We start from the raw sequence: 19,241 nt of genomic DNA on the forward strand, positions 1-19,241 counted from the left end.
CCTGGCAGCATAGAGAGTTAAGTCTCAGTGCTTAACCCCCTGAGTTGGATCCCCAGCCAGGGAGCTAGACCTCTCCTGTCTTGCCCACTGCTCCCCTCAGCAGAGTACTTCTTCCATCTGCCTGTTCTGCTCCCCACTCTGTCTCTGGTGAAGACTCTCACCTCCCCTGCACCTATGGCCTATACCCCAGCTCTTGTATACATAAATAAATAAAAATAGATCTTTAAAAGCTTCACATATCACATTCGTTAGTGTGGTACTCCTCTCAGTTAAGAAGGATTAAAAGCAAGTTTACTTTGAGAAACTTCTCATGATGAGTCCTGAGAGATCCTACTTGGAAGGGCTGTATACAATGACTATAAAGGAATCCTAGCTGCAATAGGGCTGAGTGACTCTAAGCCGGACGTCTTCCATTGTGTGTGCTAATTCGTGCTACAACCATGATAGGCAGATAACTCTCAAATATATTGTGCAGAGAGAGAAAAGTCAAACCCCAAAGAATAACAACTTGCTCTGGTCATCTGAAATTCTAGAAAAGACTGTAAACTGTGATAGATACACAGGTATGGGGACAGTGAAAAGTGAGGATTGACTGGGTAGAGGAGGGACTTTTCAGAACATGGAAATACTCTAGATTTTATTGTGGTGGTCATTATACACTTGTGGAATGAGGAAAGGAAAGGAAAATCTGCATACCTTTTCTTCTTTACTTCCCATTCTCAATGCTTTTTTGATCATTTGTAACATCCCAGAATAGATTTGCAATTTAGGCAATAGGTTTGCAATTTAGGTAATTATTCTTCTTCTCCGGTTTTTTGTTTTGCTTTTTTTTTTTTGGCTCCAGCCAGCCTAATTCAGAAAACACTTCTAAATGCAAGACCTTTGACTTTAATCCATTTGGTTACATAAGAGCAAGCTGAACACAAAGGAAACATTAATTTGTTCCTTCTTGCTGAAAACATTAGGTAGAGATATGCTTTTCATTGTGACTCATACAACATATTTATACTTAAACTGCTCATGCTCGTTTGGCCTATTCTGACTTGTCATGGGAATCATTTAACTGTGTCCTACGTTTTCTTCCTACTGTTTGGGTTTGGCTTCATCGCTTGTCTCCTCTGTTAATAAAAGGTTCTTCATATTTACCTCTCTTTTCCTAGGGGCACATGAGAGACTAATGATATGATTCTGAGCCTTGCTATCCTGACTAAAGCAGCGTGGTGTAAACTTGAGTGCAGATGTCCCCAGGCCAGCTCTGACTCTTTTCTTGCCCTTCCAGACTCCAGAGCCAGGTGCACACGTGCTGTCTGAAGGTGAGATCGAAGATAAACTGCTCCCCTCTTCTGAAGAGCAGGAGGAACAGGGATGGAGCCAGGAGACAGACCACGACAATTTTGACACCCTTTCCCACCAGAGTGAGAGCCGATCAGACACTAAAACCGACCCTTTTGAAAGTGCTTCTGACACAGAGTCCCTGCCTGGGAACCTTAGAAAGGCATTATGCCCCCTTCCAAGTGGCACCTCCGTGGACAGAGAATCATGGAGAGACCCTGAAGTGCCAGCAAACGCTGCTCAGGAGCAGCATCTGACCAGTATCTCTGGGATTGATCCAGAGGAAGAACGAGATTTGTCCTCAGCAGTCAAGGAAGGGTCTTTCAAAAGTGGGACCAGAGCCTTTGCTAGAAAAGAGAACGCCAGTCACCTCTGGGACAGTGTGGTCAGCCTGGAGCCAGAGTGTGCCCTGGTGGGGGCCCCTCAACTCATAGGGGGCTCACAGAGCACCACAGGCAGTTGCAGTCTCCAGCCAGCCAAGGTGGTGACTGTCCAAGACCAGGGTGGGCTCTCTGATTTTCCACTTCAGAAATCCAGGTCTGAAAGCTGTTTGGGGGATCCTGTGGTCTGGCCCTTTCTGCTGTGGTGCTGTGAACTGGGTCAGAGCTGGCCACATATTCACAGCAGGACCAAGGAAGCAGAGCTGCCTGGTCGAGGATGGCTGGACAGCACAGGAGCCAGGACAGAGGAGAGCATTCTAGGCCCCCACAGGAACACTGACTTGCTGTGGCCTCAGTCCTGCTTCCAGTCCCCCTGCCAGCCTGCTTTAGGGACATCTCGTCTCGCAAATGCCAACCTTCACCATAGTGCTTCCGAAAATACTGACAGCAAAGAAAGGGCTTCCCCAGGGCACCACCGTCGGCACACGGGGACAGTGACCAGGGCCCATTCCATAGCAGCGTTTCCGTTAAGATACCTGGAGGTTCACCCAGGACAGGATGTGGTGAAACTGGGGAGCCATTTGAAAGAAAGGACAAGCACCTCAGAACAAGATCCAAGCACACCAGGCCCTCTTGCTCCCACCCAAGTGTCTCCCCTGTGTCCTGCTTCTCAAAGGACTCCTTATTTGCAAAATCAATACAGACGCAGTGCCCTTAGCTGGAGAAAGGCTTCTCAGTGCACACCTTCTGAACACCTCCAGCTGGAAGACCGGTTGGGACAAGATTCTAGGTCTTGCCTAGTCTCTTCATGCCTTCCTTCAGAGAGGGGTAGACTCCAAACAGAGGAAGTGCCGGTGCCCACAGAGTGCAAGTCAGAACATACCCCAGAGAGCAGACCAGAGGAACCTGGAGGTGCTGGCCCTCTCCCAAACACTGTTGATGTGAATGATAAACAAAAGCGTCTTCAGGACATTTCTGTTGAGGCAGGAAACCAAACTAGTAATTACACATCAAAGTATGTTCTTGGTGAGAACAGAAAGCTACCTGCTAGGGCTGAGTTCCCAGATGATTCTAGCAATAGCGGGTCCCAGGTGTGGAACCCAGACTGGATGAGGCACTCTGGAGCGAGTAATGGTGCAGACACCCAAGTGACCTCTCTGAAATCCAGTGTAGCAAATACTTCAAGGGAAGTACAGCATGAAATAGTTCTAGATCCTGGTTGTGCTAAAAGTGCCTCCCAGGATTATCCAGAAATCACAGCCGCTGCTGTGTCTCACCACGGCCGTGGTGATGAAGCAGGTGATCAGGAGCTGGAAGGGGTTGCCATGCCTTTACAGGGAGGCCTGCAGTTGGAACCCAGAGCAGACACCCCTCAAGGCAAGTGTGCGCTCATCATTATAGCTGTTGAGCAGAAAGGGCTGCAGGCCACCAGGAGGAGAGTGGTTCCTTTTCCAGAAGCACTGCCCTGTGAGTGTTTGGAGGAAAGACCAGAATCTCCCCATAGTGCTGGATCGACTGGGGCTGGGACCTCACAATCATGTAGCAATCAGTGTGAGTTGCCAGCCAGCCACAGACTGGGAGGTGATGATGGGGCTTTTGAGCTGGTGGCCCAAGGCTCAGAGCATGGGATAGCTCTGGACCCCCAAGATACTTCAAAAGAGTGGACCCTAGCTGGAGAGACTGGTCCCCAAGAGCGCAGGTGGGTCAGGCTGAGCATAGCTGAGTCTGCAGAGGAGAAACCACCTGGGATGGGCCAACTCTCCTTGACACAGGGTGAGTGGGAGGACGATGACAGAGCCACGGGTTCCCAGCCTGAACACACACCTGTGGCCAGAAGCCTGCACTTCGTGGAGAGTCCAGGGGCAGAGACCCCCGAAGACAGGCTAAGGGATCGGGGAGCTGAGAGTGTGCCTTTTGGTGCTGGGCTGGAGGCGTGGGAGTGTCCTGAGGCCCATGCCTGGGTCACCCACAAGCTACCGGTCCCCAGCCAGCTGGGTCAGGAGGAGGGGGAGAGCCAGTTCCCAACAGTGGAAAGCCCCAGAGGGTCCTCCACCCAGGGATTGCCTGTGCCTGTCAGCCCCGTGGCCCCCCTTGAACAGAGAACAGGGCAAGAGGAGGTTTCCCCTGGCCCTGGGGACCTGAACTCTGTTCCTAAGATCGTCCTCTGGGATGCAGGGCCAGCAGAGGGCAGCGAGGCAGAAGCACCAGAGGATTCAAGTGGCCCCAGGCTGTCCCCAGAGTGTGGCCACGCCAGGAAACTCCAAACTCCAGAGAAGAGGCTCCGGGCCCGGCTGGCTTCAGCTCATAAGACGTTTTCAAGTTTTTTTGAATCAAAAGTTATAGAAAAAGAAAACACTGATGAATGTTCTCCAGGTTCTCTCAGGGGCCAGAAGAAGAGCAGGCTGCGCCAGAGTTCCTGGCGTGTATTCTTGAAAAGCAAAGATGCGGGAGGCCCCAAGAGGCCCTCCCTAGGGAACTTGGTTCCAGGCCTGGAAATCCTGAATCCTCTCAGACCAGCCCCACCAGGGACCAGCAGCCACTGTGAGGAGCAGGCCGTGGACAAGGAGACCTACGCTTTTAACAATCCCTGGGTACCACCCACACCTTTGTCATCCAGCAGGTCTGTCTCTCCGGACAACCGGAGGAAAAGTGAGCCAACTTTCAAGCGTACAAGCCCCCAGGAAGGCAGTAGGCACCCACCTGCAGGTCTCCTTCAGGAAAAGCCCCAGCTGATATCACCTCCTAGCTCTCCCGCCCAAAAGGCTGGGCTCAACCTTACCCTTCCCTCCAGCTCTACCTGCTGCTTGGCTTCCGGAAGCCAAGGTGTGCCTTGCAAACCCATGAGCCCCAAGCCCCATAGTGCCAAGCCTGGAGCCCAGTGGGGGGAACCCCGCTACCCTGGCAGGGGCAGTACCATCTCCATGGTCTCTCTGGGAAGTTACAAAAGTGTGGACAACAGCGCAGAGACCCCTGAAAGGCGCAGGACTCCCAAGGCCCGGACAAGCCGCCTGCTTTCTCTGCAGACACTGGACCAGGATGGCCAGAAGGAAGACCTGCAGCGCCACTTCAGCCTGAGCACAGCACCCTCGCTCAGGGACCTTCCTGGGAGTGAGGTGAGTGATCTGTGACACGCGTCAAGTCTTCTATTTGCCTCTTAAGGTAAGAAGAGGGGCCCACACACAGAAATTTCCTTAAGTGAGAAGGGAAATAAAGTAGGAAAAGCTATTTGCCTGCAAGGTGAAAAAGCAACAGCCCTGCAGCCTCTCTGGGGTATCAGGCACAAGCCTAATCAGCACAGCCTGTGACCAGCTTCCTGGAATTTGCCAAATTCTCAGTGGGAACTGGCATTTTATTATAACTTTATTTTGTGCTTCCGGTTGTTTCTCCTGTACAGTTCAAACAATTTGCATTCCCTTTTCTATTATCAGGCAGCTAATAGTCTTTACCGTTGTCTGTTAAATTGTTGAAGTAGACTTTTGTGTCGATTTTCATTCTTCCCCACTCCAGAGGCTTTTTTTTTTTAAGGCTTTTTTATTATTATTATTTAATTTTTTTTTGGTCCAATGTATCATTCTTCCTCTCAGATGCAGTCCCTGTAAAATTCCCATATGTGTTCAGGTTTCCTTTTGAATTAATGTTTTTGTGTCGTTTGGGTAGATTCTGAGGAGTGGAATTGCTGGGTCATATGGTAGCTCCATGTTTAGCAGTTTGAGGAACCTCCATAAAGCTTTCTATAGTGCTTGTACCAGTTTGCATTCCCACCAGCAATGTAGGAGAGTTACTTATTTATCACATCTTTGCCATCATTTGTTGTTGCCAATTTGTTTTTTTTTTAATATGGGCCATTCTCACAGGTATAAAGTGATATCTTATTGGGGGTTTTATTTGCATTTCCCTGATTATAAGTGATGTTGAACATTTTTTCATAAACCTGTTGGTCATTTGCATTGCCTTTAAGGAAGTGTCTTTTTAGCTCTTTTGCCCATTTTTGGACTGGATTGTTTACTTTGTTTTTGTTGAATGATGTAAGTTTTTTTTGGATCTTTGGACATCAGTCCCTTATCAATTATATTGTCTGCAAATATTATCTCCCAATCAGTAGTCACTTTGTTTTGGTTATTGTCTCTTTTACTGTACAAAAGCATTTTAATTTGATATAATCCCAGCTGTCTGTCTTTTCCTGTCCTTTCTTTGCTTCAGTGTGAAGGTTTTATAGAGAAATTCCCCTTGTCTTCTAGCATTTTTATGGACTCATGTTTTTTAATTTACATCCTTTCCAATGGAAATTTTTTCAGTGTGAGGAGTAAGGTAGGAGTTGGTGCTTCTGAAATTACCAGAAAAATAAAAAATGTCTTGATGGGCCCTCCCTGGTGGCGCAGCAGGTTAAAGCACAGCACTGAGAAGCTAAAGCCACTTCCGCATGAGTTCGATTACCGCCTGCCCCGGAGGTGACCGCATGGTGCAGCAGACCTCTCCTGACCCGCCCGCTGCTCCCCTCAGCAGTGTACTTTATCGATCTGCCTGTTCTGCTCCCCACTCTGTCTCTGGTGAAGCCTCTCGCCACCCCTGAGCCTCTGGCCTGTACCCCAGTTCTGTATGCACAAATAAATAAATCTTTAAAAAATATATGTCTTGCTCACAGCAAAGGCTTGCACTCAGGATAGGGTGGTCTGGGGTGGTGGATGGGCACATGGCAGGGCACACAAGGTTGGGATTTCTTACAAATAAAGTGACCCTGGGAAGAAGACAGCTTCTTGGAAATTCCAGAAAGAATATTCTTGGAACAATGCTAATCAATTCCCCATTGTCGTGCCCACTCCTTGACTAATTTAAACAAATGGATTTGGCATCTCACCGAGCCCAGCAGAGTACTGCCAAGACCTCAGGACTGATGTGAGCCCCAAGCTGATGGCAGAGTGCAAGTCCCACTGACCCCACTTAACCTGATTTTGGGTGAGCTGGAGCCAGAGGAACTGTCAGCAGCACAGGGTGGAGTATGATAACTCCCTCCCTCCCCAGGTGACACTCACGTGTTACCGGGGGGCTCTTCTGTCTCAAAGCAAGTACGCTTTCACTTGCTCATATTCACTGCTCTTAGCTCTGTCCATGTTCTGCTGCATGAGCACCCTAAGTCTTCCTTCTTCCCTAGGATGATTTAAAACACAAAAAGCTGGCACAGCAGACCTCACTTGACCTGTCTGCTGCCCCCCTCAGAAGTATATTTCAGAAGTATATTTCAGTCCATCTGCCTTTTCTGCTCCCTACTCTGTCTCTGGTGAATCCTCTCACCCCCGCACCTCTGGCCTGTCCCCCAGTTCTTCTATGCATAAATAAATAAATCTTTAAAAATAATAATAAAACCCAAAAGGCAGTTTGAGTGAGCATTTACGGGGCCCCAGCTTCATTCCTGATTACTTGACACTCATCTCCCTTTCAGCTCACTCCGAGGCCCACACCACCTTCTTTGGCCCATCTGAGCCAAATCTGAGCAGACACTCTGGGGGTGAGGGCCCTGGGTGAGAAGCAACAGACCTACAGCCTCCCAGAGGCCTCTGGGCACTGTGGGCTACATAGGGGGAAAGGGACGTGGGAGGAGAATCTCACAGTACCATATTTCCCCTCTGGAATTAGACATTGGATATGCAAATATGATCATAACCAGCTGAAAATTACCTCACTTTACTTAACATATTTCCTCACCTGTGAGGATGTAAACATAGCATGCAAATTTCTTTTCCCTTTGTCATCTTTTGTTGTCACTAAAGTTTTTATAACTCTGTAGGCTGTAGAAAGGAAAAAGTAACCATTTGTCACCAAGATCCTTTAGTCCCATCGCACCAAAGGAAGCAATGTCAGCTGTCTAATGTGTGTTCTCTTCCCACATACACAGGCATCAAAAGGGAGAGTTTTGGGGAAAAGCGTCACACGGCTCTTCATACATGTTGCTCTGTAGCTTCCTGATGTACTTGAGAATTCAGTGTGTACAGTCCCCCAACAGTTTCATTCTGTGCATCGCCTTCTTACAAGTCGTGTGATGTTTCATAGTATGTCTAGTCTATATTTTAGTTACCGATTCTTCTATTGATTAATATTGATTTCCAGCTTGGAGCCATGCTGAGTAATGTGTCCAGTCTCCTTGACCACATTTCTTAGGTATTGATATTTTTATTTCTGTGGGATATAAACCAGGATTGTGCAATCAGAGCTACATGTATTTTTAATTTTAATAGATTTCAGATTACTTTTAGAGGTTACTTTGGAAATTAACATTCTCAACAGCAGTACACAAGAGGGCCTATTTCCTGCTGAGATACGTACTGCTTCTTTGACCTTTGACTGAAATACACAGAGAATTTGATGTGCAATATGTAAATAACAAGACTTATTTAACAGCATTATAGATATATGTGTGTGCGTGCATGTGCACATACACACACAGGAAAAAACAGTCATTGGAGATTGTCCCTGGGTGCAGTGATGATCACGTGGGCTGGCACAGGTGGTGTGGGCCTTGGGCATACCTGGCATAACCTGCATGGGATTGAACAGGCTGTAAAAGAGAGTGAAAGGAATGGCAGCGGTATTACAGAGAAGCATAAAGAGGAGGGACAGAAAAGAGAGTCCAGGCACTTAGAGTGGCTAGTAGAGGAGCCTTTATGGGGGCCCCCAGGTGAGGTTCACTGACCCCCACAGGGGTCAGAGAAGTCATGCCCAGGCCAGAGTCTGGGGGCAGGGGATGGTTTAAGGGCTTTTGGGATTCGGTCAAGTATGGGAAGATAGGGCGGAAGATGGGAGGAAGTGGTTGTTTTATTCGGGTAGGGGAAGATAAACACAAGGCCAAGTTTCAAGGCCCCCTTTCCCACCTCCCTGGGTTTCGAGGAGCCCATGAGTCCCTTGGGTGACCTTTCAGAGAGGAGTGTCAAGTGGCCAGCAAAGGGCCAAGCGTGAAGCTGAGGCTCCATAAGTGCTCACTCCTATTCCTTTTTGTGTTTTAAATCTGCTGGAGGAGAGAGAAGACTTAGGGTACTTGCAGAGCAGAACATGGACAGTGACCGAGAGCACAGAGAAGGGGAAGAAAAGAAAAGCTCTGGAGAGTCTGCTCTCTCCAGTGGAAGCTCTGGGCAGTAGTGGTGGAGAAGCTGGAGCTACGGGAGAGCAGGCTGTGACTGTGGGGTTCTGTGCAGGGAAGTCAAGTCAGCTTTCCTGTTTCTTTCCAAAGACTTTCAAAGAGTAACAATGTCTATTCCTATACAGTAAAACAACCATTCTTAATATTATGTTAAACAATCTTCCAGCTTTTTTCCCCTAAAATGTCTATTTTTTGGGCCCTCCCTGGTGGCGCAACGTGTCAGGACACAGCACTGCAAGCTAGCTGCAGCCATTTAAATGTAAGTTCGATCCCCAACCCCAGAGGTGACCCACATGGTGCAGCAGACCTCTCCTGTCTGGCCCGCTGCTCCCCTCAGCAGTGTACTTCGTTGATCTGCCTGTTCTGCTCCCCATTCTGTCTCTGGGGAATCATCTCATTGCCCCTGCACTCTGATCTGTACCCCTGTTCTGTATGAATAATTAAATCTTTTTTTAAAAGTTTCCTATTTTTAACATAGTTACATGATCCTGCCCTCAAATGATCCTTTAATTTTATGATTTTACATCCTGAAGTTTGTTTCTTTGAAGTTCAGAGACACAGAGGTCATACATACAAGCCTACTACACATGTGTGTATATAAAATATTACTGCAAATAACTGAGTGACCTTCACCTAAGTCCAGAAATGCCACACTGCCCTCTACCCCCGACTCCAGCTTAGAGCACCCCTTTAAGTCCTCACTGTGTCCACTTTCATGGTATTCACTTTCTTGCCTTTCATTCCAATTTTCCTACTTAATTTTGCATCCCAAACACTAGTTTTTCTTCCCTATTTTTTAGATTTATGTAAATAAAGCCTAGGTAGCTTTTGCTCTAGTTACATTCAGACTCATCTAGATCTGTGTGTCTAAACTCCATTCTTTTATTGTATTTAGGGTTCATTTGAACCAGCAAACTACAATGTGTTCAGCAGTTGACTACTGCTGAACTCTGGGGATTTCTGCCATCTGGGTTTCCTGGAGCTTGGGCTGTCAGGGGCTGGTGGCTGTTTGCGCATGCGCATGCCTTCTTGGCGCTATAATCCCAAGAGCTGGAGGTCTGGGCCTCTGTGAGATGCATAGTTTCAGCTTGACTAGATGCTGCCAAATTGTTTCCAAAGTGATGGTGTCAGTTTGCACTCCATTCTTAACAGCTTCCTGTGCCTGTATTCTCATTAACATTTAGGTGATGTAGTTTTTTTCATGTTTACCTGTCTGCAGTGTGGGTGGAGGTATTTCACTGTGGTCTTCATTTGCATTTCTCTAATGTCTAAAGAAGATAGCATCCATTTATCTACTTTTGACAAACTGGATATCCTCCTTTGGGACATCCCTGACCTAACCTATGATGATCTTTTTCTTATTGTTCATATATATTATGGATTCAATGCCATTGTTGGCCACACATGGCACAAATATATACAACTCATGGCTTGCCTTGGTTAATGATATCTTTCAATGAACAGAAATTCTTCCTTTTAATGTTATCCTAGTGAGTCCCCCTTTTCTTTACTCCAGAGTCATGGAAGGAGTCCCTAAATTATCTTTTCTTAAGCTTTCACAGTCATGTACCTAAATCTAACGTTTGTGTTCTTTGATCTGTTTGTCCATCCTTGTGCTGATTCAGTGTCTTCATCACTATAGCTGAATAGTTGTCTAGTTGATCAGATCTTCTCACCTCGTTCTTCTTTAATTCAATAAATATTTATCCACTGCCACCTCAGGGGCAAGCAATATTCCAGGTGCTGTGGATGCAGTATTTTATAATGTCCTTAAAGCTGGGATGGGGAATGGCAGCTAAGTCAATAAATGAGCAAATAAGATCATTTCAGATACTGATTAAGACTGTAGAAGTTGAAAAGGTTAACAATGCCTGAAAAGTTAAGGGCTGTGAGGGTGAGCTTCCTTTATTTCAATAGTTAGCAGTCTAACATTTCAGCCAAATCTTGAGTAATAAGGAGCTTATAAAGGTGACCCTCCCAGATCCAACTTTTCAGTGATGTGGAAGAATGTTCTCACCTACAGACTACCATATAATTTAATCCTCCAGGAAGTTACCACACACCTGGGAATCCATAACATGTTTGTGTGTGTGTGTGTGTGTGTGTGTGTATGATGGATGCAAGAGAAGGCAGTCCTCAGTTATGAATGACAGTATTTACAGATGGGGATTTTCCCCTTTTGATTTCAAGTTTAGAAGAAAAGATGTTAGGGATGCCAGAGGAAGCAGGCACAATCTGCTGGGCTAGGCTAAGGGGACTTAGAGAGGGACCAAGATCAAAAGTGAACAAATAACTGCAGCAGGTGGGAGGAATGAGGAAATCTAGAAGTTTGAAACACCTGTGCATGCCTGCTTCCCCACTCTGCTGCTTAACTCTGCACCTGAGTGGAAGACCAAAGTGGGACTCAGTTTTTTTTTACCTTGAAGATTGGACTAGGTGAACTCTTAGATGTCTGCTAAATATAATATCGACATTCTGTATGAATGCTAGTTTTCTTGGCCTCTCCCCTATAGCCTTCTGTGACTCTGACAGCCAAGGACCAGGAACTACTTAGAGATTTTTTTTTTCTATTTCTCTTCTATTTAGAGATTTTCAGTGGCTGGAGGGAATACATTGTGAACATTTTTCTATCCTTCAAAGCTCTTGGTGTATTCTAAAGCTTATATGGAGAGGGACAATTCCTAGAATAACTAAGACAATTATCAACTTTATCCAAAAATTAACTCAAAATTAACAGACTGAGATGTTAAACACAGAATTTTAGAGAAAAGTTGTTAGAGGCCTAAAGGGTAAGTATTCTTCATCATGAATCAGAAGCACATCTATAATTAAAAAGTTGATCAAATGGACATCATCAAAATCAACAAACTTTGGCCCTGCAAAGACTGCTACACATTGGGAAAAGTACTGTGGCCAGCAAAAGCTGGTTCTAAAATATATAAAGAATTCTCAAAACTCCACAGTTAAAATACAAGTAACCCAGCCCTCCCTGGTGACTCATTGAGTTGAAATGCAGAACAATGAAGCTGTGTGCATCTGCAGCACAAGTTCAATTCCCCACCAGGGAGGTGACCCACATGGCAGAGCAGAACTCTCCTGATCTGCCCGCTGCTCCCCTCAGCAGTGTATTTCAGTCAATCTGCCTGTTCTGCCCCCCACTCTCTCTGGTGAATCCTCTCACCCACCACACCTCTGTCTGTACCCCACTTCTTGTATGTATAAAATAAATAAATAAATCTTTTAAAAAATAAAATAATAAAATACAAGTAACCCAATCCAAAAACAAGAAGAGGATATACAGTTGGCAAATGAAAAGAAGGTTAACATAATTAACCATTAAAGAAATGCAAATCAAAAACAACTAAATGATAATCCCAAATAAATGCTGTCAAGAGTGTGGAGAAACTGGAAGCCTTGTATATTTCTGCTGGGAATGTAAAACAGTACAGCTACTCTGGGAAAAGAGCTAGCAGGTTCTCCAGAAAGTAAATATGGGTTGACCATAGTGTTGCCAGTCGGCTGGGTTCTTGTGTTCAAGCGATTGAGGAATCATCACCAACACAATGGCCTGAAGATTAGCAAGCTCAGGTTTATTGCAACAACTCCTGACAACTGGAGAGGGCCAAAGAGAGGAGTCCATTGCTAGGGTGTTGGTGTTATTTTTTGTAGGTGCTTTTGGTGACTTTCCACCACTCTCCAAAGCTCCTCCGGCGTTTTTCTACTTTGGAGTATTTTCTACTGCTATATTTAGCCTGTGGCCCCCTTTGGTAACTCAGAGGTGTGAAGTGACTACAAGTGCTGTTCTTTCACCACACTTCTTCTATGGCTGCCAGCCTTTGCCCATCAGCCGCCACTCCAGCAAATACACTCAAGGCATAAATTTATCTTAGAGAAAATAAATTAAGTTTTTATATAAAACTATACATAAATGTTCATAGCAGCTTAATCATTATAACCCCAAACTCTAAGCAATTCAGATTGTCAGAGTGTCTTTCTGGCACTTGTGGGTGAATAACATCAAACTTTGGCACATCCACCCTGTGGGATTGTGTGGTCCCAGGGTATGAAAAGAAATGAACTATTGGTACACACAACTTTGGTGTGTGTACACAGTTTATACTGAGCAAAATGTCAATATAAGGTTATATACTGTAGGAATCCACTTATATAACATCCATAAAATGTAGAAAAACCAGATGAATCATTTCCAGTGGTTGGGAGTGAGAAACGGAGTGAGGTTATAAAAGGCAATCAGGCCCTCCCTGGTGGCACAGCGGGTTAAAGCACAGCACTGAGAGCTTAAGCCACTTCCACATGAGTTCGATCCCCGCCTGCCCCGGAGGAGATCCACATGGTGCAGCAGACCTCTCCTGACCTGCTTGCTGCTCCCCTCAGCAGTGCACTTTGTTGATCTGCCTGTTCTGCTACCCGCTCTGTCTCTGGTGAGTCCTCTCACCCTCCACATCTCTGGCCTGTACCCCAGTTCTATATGAATAAATAAATCTTAAAAAAAAAAAGGCAATCAATCAGGGACCCTGAGGTGATGACCCTGTTCTGTACCTTGACTGTGATGGTGAATACATGAACTGATGTGTTAACACTGTCTAGAACAAAGCACACAGACACAACAAATAACTGCAGGGAAAACTGGGGGATCTGAATAAGTTCATGGGTTGTATCAATAGCATACCCTGATTCTGCTAGTGTACTCTTTTGTCTTTCCAGGTGTTACCACTGTGAGAATCTGAGTATGAGGTTAAATTAGTTCTTACACCTTCATAAGTATCACAATCATATCATGCAATTTAATTAGAAAACATATCTGTCACATGGTGTTTGTTTCTAAGTATACATTATAATAACTCATTCTGTATTATTTGGAACATATAGGTTGTTTATACCTTTTAAGCATCTTAAGTAATGGTACAGATGGTATATGGGCATAAGTGGTTTAGTGGAGGAAAAGAATAAATAAAATATATAGGGCTCTTCCTGGTGGTGCAACGGGTTAAAGCACTGCATTATGAAGCTCTCTGAAGCCACTGCAGCTCAAGTTTGATCCTCAGCCAGAGAGCTGACCCACATGGCATGGCAGACCTCTCCTGAACTCTCCACTGCTCCCCTCAGCAGTGTACTTCCTCAATCTACCTGTTCTGCTCCCCCGTCTGTCTCTGGTGAATCCTCTCACCCACCACACCTCTGGCCTGTACCCCAGTTCTACAACATAAATAAATCTTAAACACACACACACACACACACACATATGTATGTACAAATCCAAGGAACTTCAAATAAATAATACCACATTGAGCATTTTTATGGATAAATTTCTGTAAATGTCTTATACTATTCCCTCCCAGTTAATTTAAAACGTATATATCAAAATTATGTATACATATACTCATAAAAAACACATGGTACTCAAGTAATGCTTCTCAACCCTAAAATGCATACAGATCACTTGGGGCCTGTCAGCACGTTGGTTCCCCTTCAGTGGTGTGGGCTGACCTTAAGGTTCTGCAGTCCAACAAGTTCCCCAGGATGAGATGCTGCTGATGGGCCCCTTCCCACCCCCCAGTGGAGACGGTTAGGAGCCTGCCCCTGAAAACAAGGGCATCCACCTGGCCACTGTCTCCCCAAGCCCTTCCCTGCACATGACCAAGTCAGCTCTCAGTAGTGATTTTCAAATGCTGTTGAGATTTATTATTTTAAAATATTACCCATCAACTCCCTCTTTCCATTTCCATCCACTAATATCTCCTTTCCCAGTAGGTAATTAATTAGCTGATGTTTATATCATTATAGCTATGAAAATACTATTCATTGTAAAGCCAAGTTGTGGACTATAATGACATGACTTTTGTGGTTTTTTTTTCTGAAGTTGATGTTGCATTTTTCATATTGTGATTTTTCTATAATCTATCTTTAAGTAATTTTGTCCTTAAATTTGATTTCCTTTCTGTTAGATCACCTGTAAACCATTTCCCTCTCAAAAGCTCATACATGTCAATATTTTATCAAATCTTTCCTTTTCTTAATGCCTCCTTCCAGAACCTTTGACTTGTGCTATAATTTAGATTAATCCTCTTCAGGAAGTCTGCATAACTTTCTTCTCTAATTTCCTGTTTCTTGGATCTTATCTCTTCTCTTCATTTGTCTACACTTACTCCTTTATTGTATTCAAGGATATCCCCCAGTAACTTCTTAAGATATGTAAGAGTTACAATTTTTCATGTCTAAAGAATAAAAACCATCTTTAAAACATTTGTACTTTGTGTAGAACTGCAGGTTGAAATTACCCTTCAAAACCTTGAAGGCATTACTCTCCTTCAAGGACACTGGTGTTCCCAGCCTTGGTGCATGGTCTGTATCCTCCCAGAATTTGTAATTGCTGGTGTTTTGTATTTTCCCTGTTCCAATAAGCATGTGATAATTATCTCATCATGATTATGATTTACAGTCCCCAAAGGACTAATGATATAGAACATGTTTTGTGTGTTTATTTACTTCCCCTGCTTGGACTGCTATAACAAAATATCAAATGTAAACAGCTTAAAGGAATAGAAGAATTAATTTCTCATAGTTTTGGAGGCTGGGAAGTCCAAGATTTAGATGTTGACAGGTTCGGTGTCTATGAGAACTTCCTTAGATGACCAGCTTTGACTCGCATGGCAGGAGGGACATGGGATATGTGTGGGGCTTCTCCATTCATTCAAGAGAGTTTGTCTTTTCCTGGGCTTATCACCTGCACCTCTTTTTACATTCACTTTGAGGTGCTGGATTTCAACATAGGAATTTGGATGTAGGGGCACAAATAATCTATCTGTGGCACTTGCCATATGTATGTATGTATCTTCTTTGCTGAAAGTCTCCAAGTCTTCCGTTCATTTACTAATTACAGTGCAATTTTGAGAGTTCTTTTACTTAATTGAGATAGAGTTGACATACAACACAGTGTGAGATTAAAGTGGACAGGTGATGGTTTGATATAATTTTATGTCCCAATATCATTGTGATAACACCTCTGTTATGGCACATAATTATCATTCATTTTTTGTGATAGAAACACTTAATAAGTGTACCAAGTGGTATTATTGACTGTAATCACCACACTGTATATTAGATTTCTAGAACTTATTCATCTTCTAGTTGCAATTTTATATCCTTTAATATTTCAGTTCTCCCAGCCCTTTTCCCCCAATAACCACCTTTCTACTCTTTGATTCTACAAGTTCTGCTTTTCTGGATTTCACATATAAGTGATATCATAAAATATTTCTTTTTCCTTTTACTGATTTGTCTCCATATAATACCCTCAAGGACCATCCATGTTGTTGCAAATGGCAGGATTTCTTTCTCATGGCTGAATAATATTTCAGTGAGTGTGTGTGTATGTTCACATATTCATTGTGTATTAATCTATTGGCACTTAGGTTATTTCCATATTTGACTACTGAAAAATGCTGCAATAAACACAGAAGTGCACCTATATCTTTATTGAAATTCCTACCATTATGTATTATTTTATATTTCTCCCTTTGTATATATGTATTATTTGCCTAGTGCATTTAGGTGTTCTAATATTCAGATGTGACTGTAATATCTTCTCCAGGAAGATATTCATTGATTTTGGCTTAAATTTTATCTTGTGTGTCACTACCCCACTCCTTTTTGATTTACACTCCATGCAATATCTTTTTTTCCATCCCTTCACTGTGATCCTATGTATGACCCTAAAGCTAAAGTGTGTGACTTGTTGACAGTTTTATATCTGTGTCTTGCTTTTCTTTATTCCAAATAGCCCCTCTATGCTTTTGATTAAATAATTTAATCCATTTACTTTTAGAGTAGTTACTAGTAGGAAATGACTTAGTAATACTATCTTATTCATTGCTTTCTGGGTGTTTTATAGCCCCCTTTTTCCTTTTTTCCATTCTTGCTCTCTTACAAAGTGGATGATTTTCTATAATTTCATATTTTGATTCATTTTTCTTTGTCTTTTGTGACTCTACTCAAAAACCTACCTACTCTAGGTTTTTGCTTCCTGGTTGCCATAGGCTTATAAAGGACCATACAAATATAGCATTCTATTTTATACTGATACCAACTTAATTTCACTCATATATAAACACTCCACCCTTTTAGTTATACCTTTTATGTTTATGATGACACAATTTACATCTTTTTGTATTATGTATACATTAGCAAATTATTGTAAATGTAGTTATTTTTAATGCTGTTGCCTTTAACATCTATACTGGAATTATGTTATAATAGTGTAATATTAAAATTACAGTATTAAAGTATTCTATTTGACAATATCTTTATATTTGCTGGTATATTATACTTTTTCATGTTTTTGTGTTACTAATTAATGTCTTTTTGTTTCATCTTGAGGAATTCCTTTCTACATTTATTATATGGCAAGGCCAATTTTGAAAATTTCCCTCAGTTTTCTTTGCCTGGCAAAGTCTTTATTTCTATTTTTTTCTGATTAATAACATTACCAGATAAGCATATTCTTGATTGGCTTTGGTTGTTTTTTTTTGTTTTTTTTTTTTTTATCTTTACACCATTCTCTTCTGGCCTATAAAATTTCTGCAGAGAATCTGCTGTTATCCTTATCAGAGTTCCCCAGTAAGTTACAAACTTATTTTCTCTATTCCTTTAAGATTATCTCCTTATCTTGGAAATTTGATAGTTTTAATGTACCACACCTTGGTAAAGATCTATTTAAGTAGATTTCATTTGGTGACCTATGAACTTCATGAACTTGGATGTGTACATACCTCCTCAGATTTTAGGTATTCTCAGACATTATTTCTTTAAGTAAATATATTGTTACCTTTTTTTCTGTACTCCTTTCAGGATGTCAATAATTTTCCATTTTTTTTTTCTGTACTCCTTTCAGGATGTCAATAATTTTCCATTTTTTTTATGTTGTTACTTAAATCCCTTAAGCTTTCTTCTCTCTTTTTCATTGTTCTCCTATAGCTGGGTGATTTCAAATTTCCTTACTTCTAGCTCTCAGATTCTTTCTTCTCCTTGACCTAGTCTGCTACTGATGCTTTCTTTTGCATTCTTCATTCCATTCATTCTATCTGCCATTCCAGAATTTGTTTCCTTTTTATGACTTTTTATCTCTGTTAAACTTCTTTTGTTTATGCTTTCTTGATTTTGTCAAACTGTCTTACTTTGTTATTTGTAGCTCATTGAATTTCCTTGAAACAGCTATTTTTGAATCTTTATCTAATAAATTGAAGATTCCCTTTTCCCACCCCTGCAGAATGTCTGTGGTTTATAATTGCCTTCTGATTTTGATATTTACTTTATTATAATTTTTTTTTTTTTAATGCACAAGGGATAATGGTTATGGTATACAGTTGAATTGGTGGTGGAAATTTCATGGGGACTATAACTGAGATGAGAAAGAATACATTGTACACAAATGAAAATGATGGAAAATATATAAATAATAAAAAAGTATGTTTAAAAAACAAAACTGCTCTAAAATGAAAAGAAATTAAAGTTTTCTATGTCTTTGGATTATGTTACTAGAATATTATTACGACCTTTGGTGGTATCATGCTTCCTTGATTTTTCACTTCCTTCAAGTTTTGTGTTTCTGTCTTATATTTGAAGTAACAGTTACCTCCTCCAGTCTTTACTAAATGCCTTTGGTAAAGAAATACTTGATGTCAACCCTACAGATTTCTCAGACTTTTTATGATCTTCCGCCCTCTTGTGGCAGATTTCCAAAGTTTGTTTGCCTTCTCTTGAGCCTGCAAGCACTAGGATGGGTGCTAACAATCTCCCATTTATTTTCCGAAAGGTAACACCAAAGCTCAAGGTATTCTTCTCTCCCTGTTCCACAGATTCAGGCTGATTTTCTGCATGTACTCACTAACCATCTTCCAAAGCTCAGTGTAGTAACTGTCTTCAGGTACCCACACAGGAAGCTGGTCATGTAAGGAATAGAGTGGCTTATAAGTAGACTTCTATATGGAGTTCATGATGCAGTTAATAGGATCTATGTCCTTTTAATGCTCTCTGTGAGTCCTATCTGCTGCTCAGTCTTTACATCCCCAAATCTTGCAGTACACAATTCAATATACTTGTCTAGTGCATACAAATAGTATTTCTTTTTGTCCCAGTAATGTCTGGATCTTTTCTTCTGAAAATATAGACTTCTAAACTGGATCTTTTACCTGTGGGTGACTGAGACAATGTTTTTTAAGAGCTCCTCATCATAGCCAAGAAAGAGTAAAGTTGGTTCATGGGCCACTGCAGGACCATAGCTGATACCAATGTCTGAATATCTATTACCTAACATACAGATAGGTAAGATCCTTCTGGGCCCCAGACCTATGATGCTAGATCCTACAGGTCTCATAAAGGAA

At 42.6% G+C, this 19,241-nt stretch overlaps 1 protein-coding gene across 1 annotated transcript in view; it reads left to right on the plus strand.

Annotated features, from left to right (window-relative positions):
- The window catches only part of ARHGEF4 (Rho guanine nucleotide exchange factor (GEF) 4), an 80,874-nt gene that overhangs the window by 42,765 nt on the left and 18,868 nt on the right, over window positions 1-19,241 (plus strand). The window contains exon 3 of the mRNA XM_012725733.1: window positions 1,280-4,825. Within this exon, the coding sequence (XP_012581187.1) occupies window positions 1,280-4,825 (3,546 nt within the window). The remainder of the gene's footprint in view (window positions 1-1,279; window positions 4,826-19,241) is intronic.

This window comes from Condylura cristata, unplaced genomic scaffold (genome assembly GCF_000260355.1).
Source record: "Condylura cristata isolate star-nosed mole 26May11 unplaced genomic scaffold, ConCri1.0 scaffold00002, whole genome shotgun sequence".
NCBI classification, from domain to species: Eukaryota; Metazoa; Chordata; class Mammalia; order Eulipotyphla; family Talpidae; genus Condylura; species Condylura cristata.